This window comes from Mustela putorius, unplaced genomic scaffold (assembly GCF_011764305.1).
Source record: "Mustela putorius furo isolate JIRA1106 unplaced genomic scaffold, ASM1176430v1.1 tig00000224_pilon_pilon_pilon, whole genome shotgun sequence".
Taxonomy (NCBI): domain Eukaryota; kingdom Metazoa; phylum Chordata; class Mammalia; order Carnivora; family Mustelidae; genus Mustela; species Mustela putorius.
In genome coordinates, this window is record NW_025421321.1 from 10,901,201 (window position 1) to 10,923,670 (window position 22,470).

The 22,470-nt window shown below is 37.7% G+C and overlaps 1 protein-coding gene across 7 annotated transcripts in view; it reads left to right on the plus strand.

The window, feature by feature from the left end:
- The window catches only part of AFF3 (AF4/FMR2 family member 3), a 575,972-nt gene that overhangs the window by 377,220 nt on the left and 176,282 nt on the right, over positions 1-22,470 (plus strand). For all 7 annotated transcript variants that reach the window (XM_045077717.1, XM_045077718.1, XM_045077719.1 and 4 more), the window contains one exon: positions 4,969-5,049. In XM_045077717.1, the coding sequence (XP_044933652.1) occupies positions 4,969-5,049 (81 nt within the window). The remainder of the gene's footprint in view (positions 1-4,968; positions 5,050-22,470) is intronic.

The window sequence follows — 22,470 nt, forward strand, 5'->3', positions numbered from 1 at the left end:
TCCCATGACCTTCTAAAAACTGTTATATAGAGGATAGAGAAAAGTTGGACAGTTAATGAAATGCAGTATCCTATACTGTTATCATTTAACCATCTGTTCCTTCATTTAGCAGAAGAGTGAGTGTATTTACTATAAAGAGACTTGGCATTTGAAGCTTATCTAAAAAATAAGAAGACACCCTGAAATATGTCCCTTGGGTAACTAGACATCTGCTTAAAGAAATGGGACTGGTGAGGCTGTGTTAAGACAGATATGTCTGATTCCACATCCTACCATTTGGCTAAGGAACCCAAACTCAAAACTGGGGCCCTCTTAGTGTTGAGGAATAGGGTGTGACCTCATTCCTAAGGGACAAGAAATCAAAGAGGAACAAAGGCAGGCAGATCAAAGAAATGGCAAGGGACTTTAGAAGATCAGAAGGTAGCTCCCTAAACTCTGGAGTAGTTGGCCTTATATTCTATTGTCATCCTGTTTTAGATAAACTCACAGCCTGTGGTCAGGGACACAGTAGCCTGTGGCTACTGGAAAGACAAGTGGGGGAAGGAGGAACAGTGCAGTGATGAAGGACCGGTTAAGACCAGAGAAGTCAGGAGCATGAGTGAGGGTGGAGAACAGTGGACACAGTGGCATGGGATTGACCACCTGACAACAGACAGGAATCTTTCCTGTGAGAATGCTGTGAGATAGACTAAGTGAAATGTTAGCAGTTATGAAAAACTTTACCTTTTTTTTACATTTTAAACTACTAGAAATAAGGTACAAATTAAGCACTTCTTTAAAAAATCCAAATCTTATCTCATTGTTATTATGTCAAGGCTCTGTTCCCATGAGAAAGCTTAGGGATATTTTCTCCAATGTAGAGTACAGAATATACTTAGGGATCATAATTGCTTTAAATAACTTTCTGTTTTAATACTACATAGTTTGTATTAATTATTATTAGGTTAATTGTGGGTTACATTTGCATAATGCTTCATTTTTTTATAAAAAACTTTCCTAGGGTGCCTGGGTGGCTCAGTCAATTAACCATCTGCCTTTGGCTCAGATGGTGATACCAGGGTCCTGGGATCAAGACCTGCATCAGACTCCCTGCTCAGTGGGAAGTCTGTTCCTCCCTCTGCGCCTACCACCTGCTTGTGTTCTCTCTCTCTCTCTCTCTCAAAAACAAATATTAAAAAAAAATTTTCCCATATATTCTCTCATCTCAATTTCCCGATATCTAAAGCTCATAAAGAAATTCTGTTTCTCATTTTAGAGATAAGAATTTTGAAACTCAGTTTGGTTTTAAACAGTACTGTCTTTTATTGAATGATTAAACATAAGGGAACCTACGCTATGCTCTTTAAATATATTATCTCATTTAATCTTCATAATTAAACTTTGAGATCATTAACATCGCTACTTCCTCTGGTTCTAAAATACCACAAGCTGAGATTTGATTGATTCCTAAGTCTGTAGTTTGAAGTCACTGCAGTTTACTGAAGATGTGATTTACCTAAGCTCACTGAGCTAGTAAGTGGCAAAAGAGGAAGTAGAAATAAAGTATACATTTAAATAGTTTTAAATAGTAAAGAATTTAATTCTTTAAATAGTAAAGAATTCTTATATTTTTGGAAATTCTAAAGATTTAAATGTTTTAAGCAACCCTGTTGTCTTTACCCTTCCTTCATATATTTAGCAGACTTCATTAGATGGAAAAGTCACATGGAAATACTTAGCTAGAATTAAAATAAAGGTAGTAATTTTGCATTGAAATATAGCATTCAGTTAATTCAGGGAGTTAATTTTGAGTGCTTAGTATATAATGTGCTTCAGTCTATACAACGATAAGTAGGCACTGTCCCTCTTGAAGAAATTTTGAGTCCTTCTTTATAGGATTATGTTTAATAGATCTGAATGTTATTGAAAGAGATTACTGAGATTCTAAAGTATGATTTCTGTTCTGCTTTGGAGGAAGGATATCAGAAGAGGGAGAAATGGTTTTGTGCAGACTGAGGTGTATACTCGTAAAGTTGAACACAAAAAAGAATCTGACCTTTACTATGAGAGAGAAAAATAAGTGCATTGGAGGAGCATGAGAAGAAAATTGTTGTATCATATTGAAGTAGAAGGGTAATCAGCAAAGGCCTCAAGACATAGATGATGTTTGAAATGAGCCTTCATGAGTGGATAGAAACCCAAAAAGCATGTAAGAATAAGGCATTCACACACAAAGAGTAAAATGTAAGTGAAAACAAAGACTGTAGTTTCCCCTATACACAGAGTGCATGTAGACTAACAAAAAAGACACAAGGCTGAAAACCAGGAGCTCGTAGAAGTTCTTGAATATGAGGGTGAGGTCTTTGAGAGCAAATGTAGTGGAGTGAAAAACAAATACTGGGCTGGAAGTATGAGAATTATGTGCAAATTTCAGTGGTGACATTATGAATTCAGTGAACTTGGGCAAATCAGTTCATCTCTTTAAGCTTTGACTCCCTCACCTGCAGTATGGGCATAGTGGTGATTAAAGGTTGAGTGTGAATTTAAAAATTTGTTAAGTTTTTTAATTAGCCACTTGGGTGGCTCAGTTGTGAAGCATTTGCCTTTGGCTCAGGTCATGATCACAGGGTCCTAGAGTTGAGACCCGCATCAGGCTCCCTGCTCAGAGGGAAGCCTGCTCTTCTTTCTCCCACTCCCCCTGTTTGTGGTCCCTTTCTCACTATGTGTCTCTCTCTCAAATAAATAAATAAAATGTTAAAAAAAAAAAAAGACTTGTACGGAAGTGCTCTGAAAGCGGCAAAGCACAACAGGAGACATCATGGCCATGGTCACCATCATATTGTGTTATATATATATATATATATATATATATATATATATATATATAAAAGCAGTGAAGCTTTTTGTCTGCATCTGTAGTCTAGGGAAATTGAGTTGGCTGGAGTATAGTGGATTGATCAATAACAAAAGAAACATAACCAATAAGGGAGCTATTAAAGTAACTCGGGTTAAAAGGTATGATTAGGATGGCAGAGATATTGCAGAGATACTATTCAATTTGGCATTCATTCAAAAATATACTGAGCACCCACTTTGTTCCTGGACACAAACTCAGCAGTCCTGCTTAACAGCCTCCTCCAAAGAGACAACAGGGATAGATACAGGATAGAATGGGAAGATACTTGGGGCTCTGGGGAGAAGAGGTATGGAGAAGGGAGGGATGGAGAGGGATGGAGAAGGTCACTGGATCTTCCTTTGCTTTCCATTGGGGAAACCTTTGTAATAGCAGAATGGGGGGAACATCTCAAATGCTTACAAGCTTAACCCACCTATGGCGCAGGTGTCAAGGTGGGCGAGAGATGATAAGTAAATCCTTCCAGGTGGATTTGACCTTCCCCTCTGCTCCCTCTCTGTGTGGCTCTGCATTATCCAAGGAGCTGAAGGAGGAGACTTACCTTAAAAAAAAAAAAAAAAGTGCACCTGAATGTTTAAGCATCAGTGTCCATGTAGCCAAACTATAGAAAGAGCCTTGCTGTCTGCCAACAGATGAATGGATAAAGAAGATGTGGTATATATATACAATCAAATACTATGCAGCCATCAAAAAAACCAAAATCTTACCATTTGCAACGACATGGGTGGAACTAGAGGGTATTATGCCAATTATCATATGATCTCTCTGATACGAGGGATTTGAGAGGCAGGGTCGGGGTCGTGGGGGGGTAGGGAGCGAAAATGAAACAAGATGGCACTGGGGAAGGAGACAAACTATAAGAGACTCTTAATCTCAGGAAATAAACTGAGGGCTGCTAAAAGGGAGGGGGTTGGATAGAGTGGCTGGGTTATGGACATTGGGGAGGGTATGTGCAATGGTGAATGCTGTGAATTGTGTAAGACTGATGATTCACAGACCTGTATCCCGGAAACAAATAATACCTTATATGTTAATAAAAATAAAAGTAATAAATAAATAAATAAATATTTTTTTAAAGGCACAAAACCACTCTTAAGAATCTCTTTGATTTGAAAAACCTGACAGAATCCCTTTTCCCCAAGGGAGGTGAGAAGATGTCTTCACCTAAAAAGAGTTTCTCACTTTTCCTAAAATGGATCAACTACTGCTTCTATGCTTGCTTAGGTTTGAAAGAGGAAAGAAATTTAAAAAAGGGGGGGGGGTTCAAAACTTATCTGTAAACTCCAAGTAAGTTTGCTGGTAATCAGAAATTGATTGATCCAATTTAATTGTACAATCATTTAGTAAATGCAGGTACCTTCCAGGAGATGGAACTGAGGAAGAAAACTTCAAGTGTATAAACAGCGCTCACCCTCTCTCACGGTTTAGTGAAAGTTTCTGTCAGAAAGCAGATGACAGATGATTGTGTGTTGAGCTAAAGTTGTATTCTTAATACTGTGTTATGAAAATGACACTTCTCTCCCTCCGTCCCTCCTTTTCTCTCTATTTCGTAGGTGTGATTTCACTTCTCCCCGAAGGAAATTTTTATGAAGACCAAAGTGTTGTGTGGGGCTTATTGGAAACTCATCCTAATACTAGTTTCTACTGAAATAAAGATTCCTCTCATAATGACCCTAAAGTCACTTTGTACATTCCTACAGAAACACCCTGTGAATTTTTGTGGGATTGAGTCTAAGAGATACAGCCCCCTTTGTACAGTGTTTCCCATAGAACTTTTACTACTAGGTTGTCCCTTTACTCAGGAGCTTAAATGAATCGAAAATAGGACAGCCTTGCAGACTTTTTTAAGATACAAAGGGAGCATGGGGATAGCCATGGAACCAAGAGTTGGTAAAATTAGGAAAAGAGATCATGAAAGCAGATCTCACATCCTTTTTTTAAAAAAAAATCCCTTTTATTCTTTATTCATCTCTTCATTTCAGTCCCTTCCCAGTGTTATTAAGGCAGGCTCTGATAGCTACTGACTTTAAATACTCCCTATATTACAGTGCTGTTTGTTTTTTCCCACCATTTAGGAGATGACCTGGCTCCCACCACTTTCTGCAATTCCAGCACCTGGCAAAGTGGAACCAAACAAATTTCCATTTCCAAATAAGGTGAGATCTTGTAACGCTCAGGAGCAGTATGTTTTACTCACATAGAGATTTCATAGTGGATAGTGGGTTTTCCCATATTCAGGCATATGGCTGAATTTCAACAGTTTGCAAGCATGTATTTATTCATCAAAGGGAGAAAATAAAGCTTCCACTTCCTTACTCTCGGCAAAATGTGATGCATATCATAATTGTCATTTTTAAAAAGATTTTATTTGTTTGTTTGTTTGTTTGTTTATGTATTTATTTATGAGAGAGAGAGAGCATGAGAGGGGGGAGGGTCAGGGGAGAAGCAGACTTCCTGCCAAGCAGGGAGCCTGAAGTAGGACTTGAACCTGAGACTCCAGGATCTGAATGCAGTTGCTTAACTAACTGAGCCACCCAGGTGCCCTATAATTGTCATTTTATCTAAAAACATTTGTGAAGTTGAAATGCATCATATAATCATCTTATACATTCAGTGTGATTGTCTCTTTTTTTCCCTGAAAAACTATTATTAAATTAATGGTGTATCTTAAAATCAGTGTCTTGGAATTGAGGACATGTAGTATGTAATTCCTCTTTGGTATATTTTATAAACCTTAAAATATTTTCTAGGACTTTAAAAAGCAAATTTTCATTTTCTAAGGACAAGCACACACTCAAAAAATTAGCCACAATATATTTAAATTATACATGAGTCTAATAGGTTTTATCTTATGTTTTCTAACCATGTAGCTAATATATAACTACATATTCATAAAGATGAAATTATGCAGATAGAAGAAGCAAAATATGAAAGTGTCTGGTACCCTCATCCAGATTTTATTTCTTTACCCAGAATTTACTCTCAGGAGTTTGGTGAATACCATTCCACTCATCTTCCCTGTGCATGATAGACATAAATGCTCATAAGCAGTTTTTAAAAACTCTTAGATGGTATAGTTCTAAAAGCATTTCTTCCAGGAGTTGATTCTTTTTGGATACCATGAATGCATATTATTGCTAAATATTAACACTGTAACCTTTTAAAGTGAATTATTAAAATAACAATTCATTATAATTATCACAGTGGTAAATTTCATTCTGAGCTGATTTTTACTTCCCTTAACAAAAGGTATTTAGAGATCTTTCCAAGTAAAAATATAGAGATGTTCTTCATTCTTCTTAATTGCAGCAAAATATTTTACAGTATGAATCCGTCATAGTTTATTTAATCAAGCTCCTTTTGATGGACACTGAGATTGGTTAGGGTTTGTTATCACAAACACTATTATAACGAACATTATTTCTATAAATGCCTCTTTATATACCTCTTATTGAAAGTCTCTAGTGTGGATACCTAGAAGAGGAATTGGGTACTTGGCTGTGTTTCAGCAATATTTCTTTATGCACCTTGGCCAGTGTTTAACATTATCTGGTTTTATATAATTGTGTCTGTAGTGTGGATAAAAAATTGATATCCCATTGTTTTAATTTGCATTTCTCCAATTACTTCTGAATTTGAGCATTGACTATTTTTCCTTTACAAATTGCCCATTCATATCCATTATCACTTTTAAAAAATGATTTGTACAAACTCCTTATATCTTATTCATTTGTCTGTTATATATGATGCAACTATTTTCTTGCAACCTTATTTATGTACGTTTTATACTAGCAAAGTGTTTAATTTTTATGTCAGAGAAAAATGATTTTTCCTACTCCAACATTCTAACAATGTTCTCTATGTTATTATCATTTTATAGTTTGATTTTTTATAGATGGTATAACATAGGATTCTAGCTTTATTCTTTTCAGTGGTTAATAAATTATTGTAACACTATCAACTGATTAGCCCATGTTCCCCTCAGTGGTTTGAAATCAAACCAAATCAACAATTGAATTTCTCATAAATACATGGATTTGTTTCATGACTGTCCAGCCTCTTATTTTCAGAATATTTATCTAATTCTTTCCCCATAACTCATTTTTGAATCAGAGGTCAACAGGCTTTTCCGTAAAGAATCAAGATTGTAAATAATTTAGGCTTTGCAGACAATACCTAAATGAATAAATGTGGCTATGTTCAGAGAAAATTTTATTTACTGAAATAGGTAGTGGCACAATATATAAAGAACTCTTATAACCCAACAATAAAAAGGTAAAAGAATGGGCAAAGGATTTAAATAGACATTTCTCTCAAGAATGTCTACAAATGCCTGATACGTATATGGAAAGACACTGTCAGCATTGTTAATCATTAGAGTTTCAAATCAGAACCACACAGAGGTACTTCTTCATACCTACTTAAATAGCTAAAATCAAAGACAAACAATAACCAGTGTTGACAAGAGTACTGAGAAATTGGAACCCCGCTATCAGTTGCTGGTAGGATCCAAAATGACGCAGCCTCTTTGAAAGACACTTCAGCAGTTCCTCAAAAGGTTAAACATCTGGTTATCATATGACCCAGCAATTCCACTCTCAGGTATATACCCAAGAGAACTGAAAAGGAATGCTACCAGGTGTTATATATTTATTTACTGAACTCCTTTTGATCCTGGGAGGTTTTTGTTTTGTTTTGTTTTTTTATTTTTGTTGTTGTTGTTGTTGTTGTTTTTGGTGCACTTACATTTTCCAAAGTGGGGAGAAGAGAATGCGTAGCAATAAAATATATGGCATGTTAGATGATGGTATGTAGTGAAGAAAGGTAAATCAGGAGAGGAAGATAATGAATGCTGATGGTGAATGGAGATAGATGAATTTTAAATAGGGAGCTTAAGAAAGACCCTCCTGTGGAGGTGACACTTGAGCTGAAGGTAGAGAAGGAGTAAGTCATGCAGACTGTGGCCAAAGAATTCTGGCAGTTGGAGGTCAAAGTGCCTGGATGCAGGGGGAACATCAAGAGCGGTGGAGTCAGAGCGAACCAGGCAAGGAACAGTAAGTGACACCACATTGTCCTGGGCCAGTAGGACCATGGAAAGGACTTGGACTTTATGTGATCTGAGAAGCTGTTAAAGAGGTTTGCAAATAAGAAATATGTTGCATTTTACCCTTCTTTTGTGTCAGCGGGAAGCTGTACATCTTTGCCATATTCATGACATTAACAAGGATGATTCTAATCATTAAGGGTAGTTGTTATCAGTAGGTATAAGAATTGCTTATTGTATGTCCATCTCAGGTAGATTCCTTCTATTTCTAGCTTTCTGAACATTTTCATGGATTGGTTTATTTTTTTCATTTGTAAAGCTTAAGGTAAAATTTGCAAACAGTATCTTGCAAGTTTTGAAAAATACATATGCTCCTGAGACCATCACACTCAACATAAAGAAGGATTCCATCACCTATGATTAGTTTCCTTGAGTATAGTGGATTGTTCATTTGATACACTTTTGTATTCAATATGCCAATTTAATTTAGGAATTTTACTCCTGTGTTCATAAGTCACCTTGATCTAGGTATCTTTTTGTGTATGCTAGTTCAGTTTTGACACCAGGAATATAACAGCCTTCTATAATGATTTCTTTAGTGCTCGCTTCGGCAGCACATATACTATAATGATTTCTTTAGCTTTCTACCTTTTTCTGTGTTCTGGGATACTTTATATGACCTGCCCCTCCTTAAAGACATAGAATAACTCAACCATAAAACATACTGTCCGTAGTTTTCTTGTAAGAGTAAGTCTTTAATTGTATTTTCATTTTCTTCTATGCCTATTGGCTTTTTCAAATTTTATACTTCCTCTTAGATTAATTAATCTTTGTTTTTTTCCCCCTCTTTGGGATTTTCAAACATCTACATAATACTCTGTTTTTCTAGTAATTGCCTTCAAAATTTTTAATACATTAACCTAGTTAAACTCATTTTTAGCAATACCTATAATTAACTCATATCTATATTCTACCCCAAACTATAAAACAGTTAGTTTTACTTTGATCTCCCTCATCATCATCTATCTCTCAGTTTGAGATTACAATATTTCAAACTGTCATTATTATAACCATTTTTAGCATTAGTTATTACTAATAAAATAATTAGTTATTATTTAAATAACTTAATATTTGTTAGTTTCTAAATTGGTCATTGTTTCTTGTGTCTCAACGCTTCCTCTTTTTAAGATGTGCTTATTATTTTTGCTAGAGTGTATTTTCAAGCAGGTTTTTAGTCCAGACATGACCTACAGTCTCTGATAGTCCTTTTTCTACACTTACCTTTTATCCTTCCATATCTCCTCTCTGTTTGTTCACTCCTTTGTTTATTTCATCTAATTATTTCATCTAATTATTGCTTTAAGTGTTCTCTGTGCCAAGCTTATGACTTCTGATTTTATGTCTATGGCCTCTTCTCCATCCTCCAAACTTCATACTTGATTTCTGCTTACTTACTCAACATCTCCACTTGGATACCTAACAAACATCTTAAGCTTGATACATCAAACACTGAGCTTTTAATCCCCTCGACAAGCCTTTTAACCCAGTGTTTCTTAGTAAGTGATTTCTCCATTTTTGCATCTGGCTCAGCCCAAAAACCTTGGAATCATCTGTATTTGTTTTCTAACACACCTGTAACAAAATACACAAAGTGGGCAACTTAAAATAAAAGAAAGTTATTCTCTCATAGTTCTGGAGGCTGGAAGTCTGACATCAGGGTGTCAGCAGGGCCAGGTTTCCTCTGACGGCTCTAGGGAAGAATCTTTCCTTGCCTCTTCCTAGCTTCTGATGACTTTCATTTCTGCCCCTACATACATAAGGCTTTCCTACCTCTGTGTGTCTCTGTGTCTATAAGGACAGCAGTCATTAAATGTAGGACCCATCCTAATCAAGTGTGACCTTATCTTAGCTTGATTTTACCTGCAAGAACCCTATTTCCACATAAGGTCAAATTCACAGATTCTGAGTGGACATGGGCTTTTGGAGGATGCTGTTCGACTCAGTATACCATCCTTAACTTGTCTTTTGCCCATATCACACATCCAGCCCATCATTAAATCAACTCTACTCTTTCAAAATATATCCCGAATCTAAATGCTTCCCCACCATCACAGCTACCAGCTTGGTCTACACTATCACCTCCTGCATTAATTACTGCAATAGCTCCCCAACTGATCTTCCTGTTTCCACACTCACTCTACCTGCCATCTATTCCAAGCCATCATCCCTTTAGTGTGGACTCTTAGAGTGCTCCAGCCATTCGTCCTAGCCTCTAGCACATAGTCTCTTTTCTAAACAGTAGCCTCAACATTTTTTCAAGTCTTGTTTTTTAATCAATTCAGCCACTCTGTGTCTTTTGATTGGAGAATTCAGTCCATTTACATTTGAAGTAATTTACTGATAGCTATATGCTTATTGTCATTTTGTTAGCTGTTTTCTAGCTGTTTTTGAAGTTCCCTTCTGTTCCTTTCTCCTTCTTTTGCTCTCTTCCTTTGTGGTTTGATGACTTTCTTTTTTAAAATATTTTACTTATTTATTTGAGACAGTGAGGTAAAGGATGAGAGGGAGGAAGGTCAGAGGGAGCAGATTCCCCATGGAGCAGGGAGCCTGATGTGGGACTCCGGGATCAAGACCCAGGTTAAGGCAGTTGCTTAATCAACTGAGCCACCCAAGCACCCAAAGACTTTCTTTAACTGTATGCTTATATTCTTTTGCCTTTATCTTTTCTGTATTTACTGTAGGTTTTTATTTTGTGGTTACCATGAGTCTTACATGTACAAGTTATATCTGTAACAATCTATTTTAAATTGATAACAACTTTGATCCCATTTTAAGCTGAACATTTTACCCTCCTCCTGTCATGTTTTGGTTTTGGTGTCACATTTTACGTCTTTTCATCTTGTGTATCCCCTAGTTATTATAATCATAGTTATTTTTTACCACTTGTGTCTTTTAACCATCATTCTACCCTTATAATAATGAATCCACTACCTTTACTAAAGATTGATTTTTCCAGTTGAATTTTAGTTTCACCTGTTTTCTTGTTACTAATTAAGCCACTTCTTTTCAGCTTCATGAAGTCCCTTCATCATTATGTAATGAATTCCTTTAGCTTTTGCTATCTGGAAAACTTGATCTCCTTCAGTTCTTAGTGAAAATTTTGCGGGGTAGAGTATTCTTGGTTAGATTTTTCCATCAGCACTTTGCATATATCCTGCCACTCCCTTCTAACCTGTGAAGATTGTGCTGAAACTCTTATGGGGGATCCCTTGTACTTAACAAATTATTTTGCTCTAGCTGCTTTTTAAAAAATATATTTTATTTATTTACTTCAGAGAGCAGGAGGGGGGTGAGGGTCAGAGAGAGACGTAGACTCCCTGCTCAATGCAGGACTCAATCCCAGGATCTAGGATCATGACCTGAGCCAAAGGCAGTCATTTAACCAACCAAGCCACCCAAGAGTCCCTCTCTTGCTGCTTCTAATATTCTTTTTTTTTCTTTAACTTCTGACATTTTAATCATAATGTATCTTGGTGTGGGTCTCTTTGGATTGATCTTTTTTGGAATTCTCTGGGATTCCTGGATCTGGATTCCTATTTCCTTCCCCAAGGTAGGGAAATTTTCAGCCATTATTTCTTCAAATATGATTTCTATCCCTTTCATTCTCTTTTTCTCTTGGGAACCTTACAATGAAAATGTTATTCTGTTGTCCAATATGGCCTTTAAGCTGTCTTCCCTTATTTCATTCTTTTTTTTCTTCTTCTTCCTCTGATTGGTGAGTTCCATTGGCTTATCTTTGGGTAGAATGATCCTTTCTTCAGCTTCATTTATTCTGTTGCTGAACACCTGTGGTGTATTTTTCAGCTCAGTCATTACATTCTTCACCTCTATGACTTCTGTTTGGGACACTCATATATTTTCCATCTCTTCATAGAAATTCTCACTGTGTTCATCCATTCTTCTCACCTGTTCAGTAAAGATTTTTTATTACCATTACTTTGAACTCTTTATCAGGTAAATTACTTACCTCTGTTTCATTAAGGTTTTTTTTTTCCTGAGGTTTTGTTTTCATTTGGAACATATTCCTCTATCTTTTCATTTCGCTTGATTCTTTATGTTGATTTCTATGTAGTAGATATATAACCACCTCTCCCAGTCTTGAAGGAGTGGCCTTGGATATGAGATGAACCTTTTTATTCAGCCCGTCTCCAAATCTTGTTCATCTCACAAACCTGTGTGCTTGTCCAAGCAATGTACTATATTTTTAACAGCTCCTAATAGTTCAGGATGGGCCAAGACATGTCAGTGTCCCACAGGGTAGAATTTCAGCACCTAGGGGCGCCTGGGTGGCTCAGTGGTTAAGCCGCTGCCTTCGGCTCAGGTCATGATCTCAGGGTCCTGGGATCGAGTCCCGCATCAGGCTCTCTGCTCAGCAGGGAGCCTGCTTCCTCCTCTCTCTCTCTCTCTGCCTGTCTCTCTGCCTACTTGTGATTTCTCCCTGTCAAATAAATAAATAAAATCTTTAAAAAAAAAAAAAAAAAAAAAAAAAAAAAAAAAAAGAATTTCAGCACCTAGATTCAGGCTGACTAGACAGCAAACCCACAGGCTGCAGGGCTTTTTTGTTTTTTGTTTTGTTTTGTTTTGTTCTTAACATATAATAAATTATTAGCTCCAGGGGTACAGGTCTGTGAATCGTCAGGCTTACACACTTCACAGCACTCACCATAGCACATACCCTCCCCAGGGTCCAAAGCCCGACCACCCTCTCCCTACTCCTCTTCCCCCAGCAACCCTCAGTTTATTTTGTGAGATTAAGAGTCTCTTATGGCTTGTCTCCCTCCCAATCTCATCTTGTTTCATTTTTTCGTTCCATACCCCCCAAACCTCCTGCCCTGCCTCTCACATTCCTCATATCAGGGAGATCATATGAATATTGTCTTTCTGTGATTGAATTATTTTGCTCAGCATAATACCCTCTAGTTTCATCCACGTTGTTGCAAATGGTAAGATTTCATTCCTTTTGTTGGCTACATAGTATTCCATTTTATATATATACATACACACACACACAGACACATACACACACATACATACATACCATCTCTTCTATATCCATTCATCTGTTGGTGGACATCTAGGTTCTTTCCATAGTTTGGCTATTGTGGACATTGCTGCTATAAACATTCAGGTACACATGTCCCTTCAGATCACTACGTTTGTATCTCTAGGGTAAATACCCAGTAGTGCGATTGCTGGGTCGTAGGGTAGCTCTATTTTCAACTTTTTGAGGAACTTCCATGCTGTTTTCCAGAGTAGCTACACCAGCTTGCATTCCCCCTAACAGTGTAGGAGGGTTCCCCCTTCTCTGCATCCTCACCAACATCTGTCATTTCTTGACTTGTGAACTTCAGCCATTCTGACTGGTGTGAGGTGGTATCTCATTGTGATTTTGATTTTTATTTCCCTGATACCAAGTGATGTGGAGCACTTTTTCATGTGTCAGTTGACCATCTGGATGTCTTCTTTGCAGAAATGTCTGTCATGTCTTCTGCCCATTTCTTGATTGGATTATTTGTTCATTGGGTGTTGAGTTTAATAAGTGCCTCCTAGATTTTGGATACTAGCTCTTTATCTGATATGTTGTTTGCAAATATCTTCTTTTGGTTTGGTTTATCTATTTTATCTTTTGGTTTTATTGACTGTTTCCTTTGCTGTGCAAAAGCTTTTGATCTTGATGAAATCCCAATAGTTCATTTTTGCCCTTGCTTCCCTTGCCTTTGGTGATGTTTTGAGGAAGAAGTTGCTGCAGCTGAGGTCGAAGACGTTGCTGCCTATGTTCTTCTCAAGGATTTTGATGGATTCCTTTCTTACATTGAGGTCTTTCATCCATTTGGAGTCTATTTTTGTGTGTGGTAATAAGGTAGTGGTCCAGTTTCATTTTTCTGCATGTGGCTGTCCAATTTTCCCATCACCATTTGTTGAAGAGACTGTCTTCTTTCCATTGGACATTCTTTCCTGCTTTGTCAAAGATTAGTTGACCATAGAATTGAGGGTCTATTTCTGGGCTCTCTATTCTGTTCCATTGATCTATGTGTCTGTTTTTGTGCCAGTACCATACTGTCTTGATGATGACAGCTTTGTAATAGGGCTTGAAGTCTGGAATTGTGATGCCACCAATTTTGGCTTGCTTTCTCAGCATTCCTCTGGCTATTCGAGGTCTTTTCTGGTTCCATATAAATATTAGGATTATTTGTTCCATTTCTTTGAAAAAAATGGATGGGATTTTGATAGGGATTGCATTAAATGTGTAGATTGCCTTAGGTAGCATATTTGTTCTTCCAATCCATGGGCATGGAATATTTTTCCATTTCTTTGTGTCTTCCTCAATTTCTTTCATGAATACTTTGTAGTTTTCTAAATACAGAATCTTTGCCTCTTTGGTTAGATTTATTCCTAGGTATCTCGTGGTTTGGGGTGCAGCTGTAAATGGGATTGACTCCTTAATTTCTCTTTCTTCTGTCTTGTTGGTGTAAAGAAATGCAACGGATTTCTGTGCATTGATTTTATGTCCTGACACTTTACTGAATTCTTGTACAAGTTCTAGCAGATTTGGAGTGGAGTCTTTTGGGTTTTCCACACAAAGTATCATATCATCTGCAAAGAGTGATAGTTTGACTTCTTCTTTGCCAAATTGGGTGCCTTTAATTTCTTTTTGTTGTCTAATTGCTGCGGCTCGGACTTTCAGTACTATGTTGAATAGCAGTGGTGATAATGGGCATCCCTGTCATGTTCCTGATCTTAGCGGTTTTTCTCCATTGAGAATGATATTCACTGTGGGTTTTTCATAGATGGTTTTGATGATATTGAGGTATGTATCCTCTATCCCTATGCTTTGAAGAGTTTTGATCAAGAAAGGATGCTGTACCTTGTTAAATGCTTTTTCAGCATTTATTGAGAGTATCATATGGTTCTTGTTCTTTCTCTTATTAATGTATTGTATCACACTGATTGATTTGTGGATGTTGAACCGACCTTGCAGCCCTGGAGTAAATCCCACTTGCTTACAGTAAATAATCATTTTAATGTACTGTTGGATCCTATTGGCTAGTATTTTGGTGAGAATTTTTGCATCTGTGTTCATCAAGGATATTGGTCTGTAATTCTTTTTGATGGGATCTTTGTCTGGTTTTGGGACCAAGGTAATGCTGACCTCATAAAATGAGTTTGGAAGTTTTCCTTCCATTTCTATTTTTTGGAACAGTTTCAGGAGAATAGGAACTAATTCTTCTTTAAATGTTTGGTAGAATTCCCTTGGGAAGCCGTCTGGGCCTGGGCTCTTGTGTTTTGGGAGATTTTTGATGACTGCTTCAATCTCCTTACTGGTTATGGGTCTGTTCAGGTTTTCTATTTCTTCCTGGTTCAGTTTTGGTAGTTTATACATCTCTAGGAATTCATCTATTTCTTCCAGATTGTCAAATTTGCTGGCATATAGTTGCTCATAATATGTTCTCATTATTGTTTGTATTTCTTTGTTGTTGGTTGTGATCTCTCTTCTTTCTTTCATGATTTTATTTATTTGGGTCCTTTTTCTTTTCTTTTTGATGAGTCTGGCCAGGGGTTTGTCAATCTTATTAATTCTTTCAAAGAACCAGCTCCTAGTTTTGTTGATTTGGTCTACTGTTTTTTTGGTTTCTATTTCATCTATTTCTGCTCTGATCTTTATTATTTCTCTCCTGCTGGGTTTAGGCTTTCTTTACTGTTCTTTCTCCAGCGGATTTGAGACCTTTCTTGTTTCTTGAGAAAGGCCTGTATCACTATATATTTTCCTCTCAGGACTGCCTTTGCTGTGTCCCAAGGTTTTGAACAGTTGTGCTTTCATTATCATTTGTTTCCATGAATTTTTTCAATTCTTCTTTAATTTCCTGGTTGACCCATTCATTCCTTAGTAGGGTGCTCTTTAGCCTCCATGTATTTGGGTTATTTCCAAATTTACTCTTGTGATTGAGTTCTAGCTTCAAAGCATTGTGGTCTGAAAATATGCAGGGCATGATCCCAGTCTTTTAGTACCAGTTGAGTTGTGATTTGTGACCCAGGATATGATCTATGCTGGAGAATGTTCCATGTGCACTAGAGAAGAATGTGTATTTTTTTGTTGGGGGATGGAATGTTCTGAATATATCTGTGATGTCCATCTGATCAAATGTGTCCTTTAAGGCCTTTGTTTCTTTGTTGATCTTTTGCTTAAATGATCTGTCCATTTCAGTGAGGGGTGTATTAAAGTTCCCTACTATTATTGTATTATTTTTGATGTATTTCTTTGATTTTATTATTAATTGGTTTATATAGTTGGTTGCTCCCATGTTAGGGGCATAGATATTTAAGATCCTGTGGGACCCAGAAACACAAGCCCTTCAGGGCACCAGAACCAGGTGATTGAGGGGCATCCTCTGGGCATCTGCTAAAAACACCAGGCACCAGATCCCCAGAAGGCTCCCCTCCAGGAAACATGGCATTCTGGAGCACAGCTGGGGTGCAAAGATAGAACCCACCCTCTGAGATAGTTCAAAAAGATTAGGTTCAGCTCCTAGATGTGTGTTTAATTAGTAGCCAGCCCCTCAAGGCCACAGCCAGGATGATCAGCTACTAGGCCTCCTTCACAGAAAGACTGGGCTTCTGGGTCTATTGCTTCTTGCTGTGACCTGAGAATAGTAGAAGTTTAAGAACTCTTCTATATTGTTTACAGTCCAGTGGGGCTCACAGGTGTGAGGTCACCCCAGCCAGGTGATACAGATGTGTGTCCCCTGATAGCAGAAGTTAGGGCATCATACGGGTATAAGCTTCTTTGTGGATGACACCTACTATTACAGTCCCCTGTGACCAGATCACAAGGTCTCTGACCTTTGTAGCCAAGAGACCAAGAAGCATAATCTAGGCAGAGCCACTAAAATCAGGGCATCAGACACATACCAGAGCTCCCTTCTGGGCTATACTGGTGCTTTGGAACATGGCAAAGGGAGAGCAAGAAAATGGCACCCACCAGCTGACCCTTGAGAGTGTTCCAGCAGGCTCCTACTTGTGTGTGTTAAAAGGCACCTGCCCATAGGTGTGCCTCTAGAGGAATTCTAGGCATAATCTGAGCAGGGACCTGGCCTTGGTGACTCGGAGTACATGAGCCCTTTAAGAGGCATTTCTCAAATCACTACTGTGTTGTGGGTCTTGGAGTTCGAGCCCCACTGGTTTCAAAACCGAATGTTTTGGGAGTCTATCTCCCAAATATAGCCCTAAAATGTTGGAGTGCTCAGTATGGACTTTGAACCCTTTGCTCCTCAAGGAGTTCAGAGTTCACTTCCAGTTTTGGGCTTATGGCGAGATTGTGTCCCAATTTCTCCTACCTGCTTTGATGTAGTTTTCTTCTCATTTGCTGGATGTGTCATCATCAGTCAGGAAGCCTTTAGATTTCTTTAATAGGAAATGTGTAGCTCATTGGACTCATTGTGTCTGTGGGAGTAGATGAGTTCAAGATCTTCTTATGTTACCATCTTTAACCAGAACCTGCATGTCACTCTTCCAATGGCATACTGCCACACAAAATACAAAGCAGAATCCTTTTCATTTTTGTATATAATTTGGCCAAAATAATGACTTCACCCAAAATACAACCAAATACGTATTTTATTTTTATAAATATATCCATCCAATTTCTGATGTAATTGAGCACACACCCCAAGGCACACTGGGTTCTGACTTTTCCAAAAAGTTTGCATAAATTTGTTTTGTTGAATGTATATAGTTTAAGTAATAACTTATCTCTATAGTAAAATTGAAACCTTAACTCATTATTGCAAATATATATTTTTCAAGGCAGAAATTAAGTTGTAAGAATCTTATCTTCCATCCAAAAAGGTACATTATCAAATATCAGTTAAGGCACAGAATTTGAAACTATATGTTACTTAGGATTTTTATAGGATTTGTGTGGAGTTATGTCACCCCTAGATCCCTTAGCCTTGCTCAAAAAAGAAATAGTAAGGGGCGCCTGGGTGGCTCAGTGGGTTAAAGCCTCTGCCTTCGGCTCAGGTCATGATCCCGGGGTCCTGGGATCGAGCCCTGCATCGGGCTCTCTGCTCCGCAGGGAGCCTGCTTCCTCCCCTCTCTCCCTCTCTGCCTGCCTCTCTGCCTACTCGTGATTTCTCTCTCTCTGTCAAATAAACAAAATATTTAAAAAAAAAAAAAAAGAAGAAGAAGAAAGAGTAAGTCGTTCTACAAAGTATAAGAACATCGCATGGTTTTAATAATGCTGTTCTTTCAAAAAGCTTGTAAGTACTATTAATTCTTCTTGTACAGAAGAAATAATCCAGGATAATCTCCCATCTCAGAATTATTAACTGAATCACATCTGCAGATCCCTTTTGCCATGAGCAGCAGTATATTCACAGAGTCCAGGAATTAGGATACAGACACCTTTGGGAGAGCCCTACTCTGCCCACTGCAAAGATTGTTGCTAATTTTCACACACATTATATCTCTTTTAACCTGTATCTCAACTAATCAGTGTTCTGACAATTGGGGACTTGCAGTTCATTCATTAGGTTATTAATGTTTGAGATTATCAGTATTCCTAGTGTATAGGAGTTAGAATTATTTATGGAATTTGAGGGGCAAAATCTCCAAAATGACTAATAAGTAACAAAAGTAGGCCCTCATTAAGATTGAAGGGGCAATTTGACCTCACAAGGGAAGTCCTTTTAAGTGGGTGTTCTGAGTTACCAGTACCACGAAATTAATTAGCTAAATGCTTATGAAAATTCTCCCAATTTGTCTCAGTGTTAAAAGACATAATGTATAGTAAAATTCATTGATACTGTATTTGGATATTTTTGTTCTGTTCTCTGAAATCTTAATTTGTAGTCACAATTCCTTAGGCAAAAACTACCAGACATGTTCACCTCATTCTTTAAATCTCAAAAGTAATTGAATTTGGTTAAAAAAAAAAAAAAAAAAAGACTGTGTGCCATTATCAGGTATTTCAACCAAGAAAAAAAAATTGAATTTGATTTGCCTTCTCATCATTTTTGTAGAAGTCTCATAAGTTTTGAAATGCAAATAAAGGACTCAAAGTTGTAGAACCTTTTCCATCCTCAGAAGGTGTATGTGCAAACCTAACGACATTTCCCAGATATTTCATGTGGCAATGGATGCTGGCTCTGGTGGGAACAAACCTGGTCTGGAACTATTCTTACTGATCAGTGTTTCAAGCATTATACAAGAATTCTAGCATCATTTTAGAAAGGATACCCTATTGCCTCTTTGTACACTAGAAGGAGAAGAAAGGCAACAAGTGTGAGGGAAAGTGCTTTAAAAACAGAAAGTTCCTTTTCTGTCTCCTTCTAGGTGTTCCTAACATGCTTTAAGTTGTAGCACAAAGTATTTGGACTAAAACTCCATGTTTTAGCATTACCTTGAAAGAAACATTCAAATTAATTATAAATTACCTTATTTCAGCTCTTTTGAGCTTTATTGAAAAGAATGAGGAGAAAGTGATGGATGGGGTGAAGGGAGACCCCCCCAAGTCAGGAGACTCCTTTTTCTATAGTAACTAGCTTCAGGCATGGGTCTGAAAATAAGAGAAATATATTTCCATTTCTTGCCTTTTATAATTCTAATGCTGGATTGAGAGACAAGCAGGGAGAGAACTGAGTGGAGAAGTCCTCAGATGGTTCCAAAGAGCCATTTTTAAGTAATAAACCTTCATAGTATGAGGATCATCCTTAAGCTACATGGCTTAAGAACTGCTGTATTTTACTGATGTAGATTTTTTTTTTTACATCTTTAGTTCCCTAAAATCAGAATTTGTTTCCTAGTTGGTGGCGTCTTAAAATTAATTGGCATTAGTGTTCTTTCATAGCAGCATAGGAGGGAATGTAGCCTCAGACAGTTTCAATGGCAGGTTACACATGACAAAATACAGTCTTCATTATAGTGTTTCATTGAACGGCTTTCTCAGACACCAGAGCACTTGGTTATTTCTATCTTTAGCCAAATGATATGTACAAACTTTACTTCCCAGCTAAACATGACATTTAAAGAAGGTTTAAATGTACTAACCAATAGGTGTTGTAAATTCAGGACTTGAAGGTGGAGAAGAATGAATTCCCATCTGTACATATTCTTGCAAGTAAGCTGAAGTGGCTGTCCCTTTTGTGCACGTGTCAGAATGACACACACTTGATGAATGACACTGGCAAACCAGAAGCAGTCGATTAACCTTAGCAGTGTCCTGTTACGGGATGACAGGCAACTTTTTTGTTGTTGTTTAATACCTTACAGCTTTTCTGAATTTTCTTTAATGAACAGATATTACTGCTGTTTGTTTCTTCAAACAGTAAATGCTCCTTAACAAGACAGAGCCCCCCTTGGACCAAGACAATAATCATAGTAGCATTCTTTTTATGATATTTATCCAGTTGTGTGCTTTAAATATGTGTGATTTATATCATGTAATTTGTACCTTAGTAAAGCTTGGGTTTGTCTTTTTTTGTTGAAGAGTCATAGTTGAAAAGATAATTTCTGTAGTGGCAGTGTGATACAGTGCAGTGAAAACATAAAGCACTTGTGTCCTTCTGAGATTCAGGAAGGTTTCAAAAAGCAGGTAACCCTTGAGGGGTTTTGTTCTGAGCCTTGAGGAAAGAAAGAAGTTTGCCAAGCAGAAAACAGAAAATGGCAGGACATACATCCCAAGGACAAGGAGAGGTTACAAAGGTTTAAAGTAGCCTTGCAGAGCCGCTGTGACATCCCTTTCAGCCCTGGGTTATAATATTTTGTATACACATCATCTTCCCTGCTAACTCACCGGACCCCAGGGCCCTGTAGGCAGAGATTTTGTACCTCACTCTGCAACCCTTAAGGTGCCTGACAGAACCTTGCAGTCCTTGTAGAGTGCTCCCAGAGGGGGCAAAAATAAGAATGTGCAGATGGGGTTAACAACTCCCCAAGCATCTCCTTACAGAAAGCAAGGGTCTTTGAGACAAAGGAGGGAAGAGACCGAGAGAAAGCCTCTGAGACAGAAACTATAGGCGAATGGGTTCCTGAGTGGCAGGAAATACAAAATGGGAAGGACTTAAGTAAGTGCTTGGGCCCTTTGGGAGGGATGGGCTTTGTTTCCTTCTGCACTGAACCCAGCCTGAACCTGGCTCAGTGAAAGATGAAAGGTCTGTACATTCTGTGGCAGCCCCAGGGTTTTGCAGCTACCTCGCAGGGCAGGACTCCTTCAAGAAGCTGCAGCCACCAGCCCTGTTGTTGGCCAGCAGAGGCAGAATGAAGACAGGGTCCTGTGGATGTAATCATGAGAGGAGCTTCATAAGGTAACTTATGCTCTCCACCAGCCCTTTGGCTCCGTGCTGGCCATATGTCAGTGAGAATAGTAATGGGGTATCATTCATACCCACAGAGTGGCATGATCTAGAAACACTGGGGTTACAGTCAATATTTTCAAGTTAGTAAGCTTGAAATCAGAAGATGTTGGTTGCAAACACAATATTACATATTAAGACAAAGTCTTTGTTTTATTTTGTGTCTCCAGAACTCTCTTTCTCTCCAGAAGGGCAGACTTTTATGGTGATTTTTTTTAAACAATTACTTTAACCATTTTCTGCCCCTCTTCACTGCCTACACAAAATAGAAATAGTAATCACCATTAATTATGCAAATATTTTAGGTAAAATTCAAAGTCTGGCAATCTCTGAAATACATGACCTCTTAGTATGTAATTATAATTCAGGTTATCTGTAGGCTTCTTTTTGGTTCTCTGCTCAAGGGTCTATGGTCTGTAGTCATTGTCTGAGCTTTAGGATGCCTAAATGCACCAAGAAATAGAATGAGATCTTTCAAAAGTATGAGCAAACAGTCTCACAAAAATTCGTACTTTTTCTTTTAAGAATGAACTTAATGCAAGGCACTTGGCTCAGTCGGTTAAGTGTCTGACTCTTGATTCCAACTCAGGTCTTGATCTCAGGGTCATGAGTTCAAGCCCTTCATTTGTTTCCACACTGAGCGTGGAGCCTACTTCAAAAAAGAGAGAGAGAAAGAGAATGAACTTAACGCTGAGAAGTATCTCAAATGCCATTCTTATCTATTTGATGGTGAGTGAATGTTTATCTGTCTAGTACAAGACACCGGCAAAATGTCAAAATCTATAGACCTCTCAGAGAAGTCAACTACAGGGGGCTCAAAGTACTTTGCACATATCAAAGCTAACACTAATTTATGTTCAAATATAATCTCTAAATTAATTAGAAAAGATGGAAGCATACCAGTCCATTTGGAGGATTTAATCATGGATGTCTTTTTAATAACAACTATCCAAAGTAGGCCCAAATCACTTTTTTATGAGAATTATACTTTAGCCCATCATTTTAGGAATAATATTTCATCTTAATACACTGTTTCCAAAATTTGAATCTCAGACTGAGAGTTGAGCTTGTTCCTTTTCTTCATATGAATAGTTCATCATTACTAGCATTAACATTAAAAACAT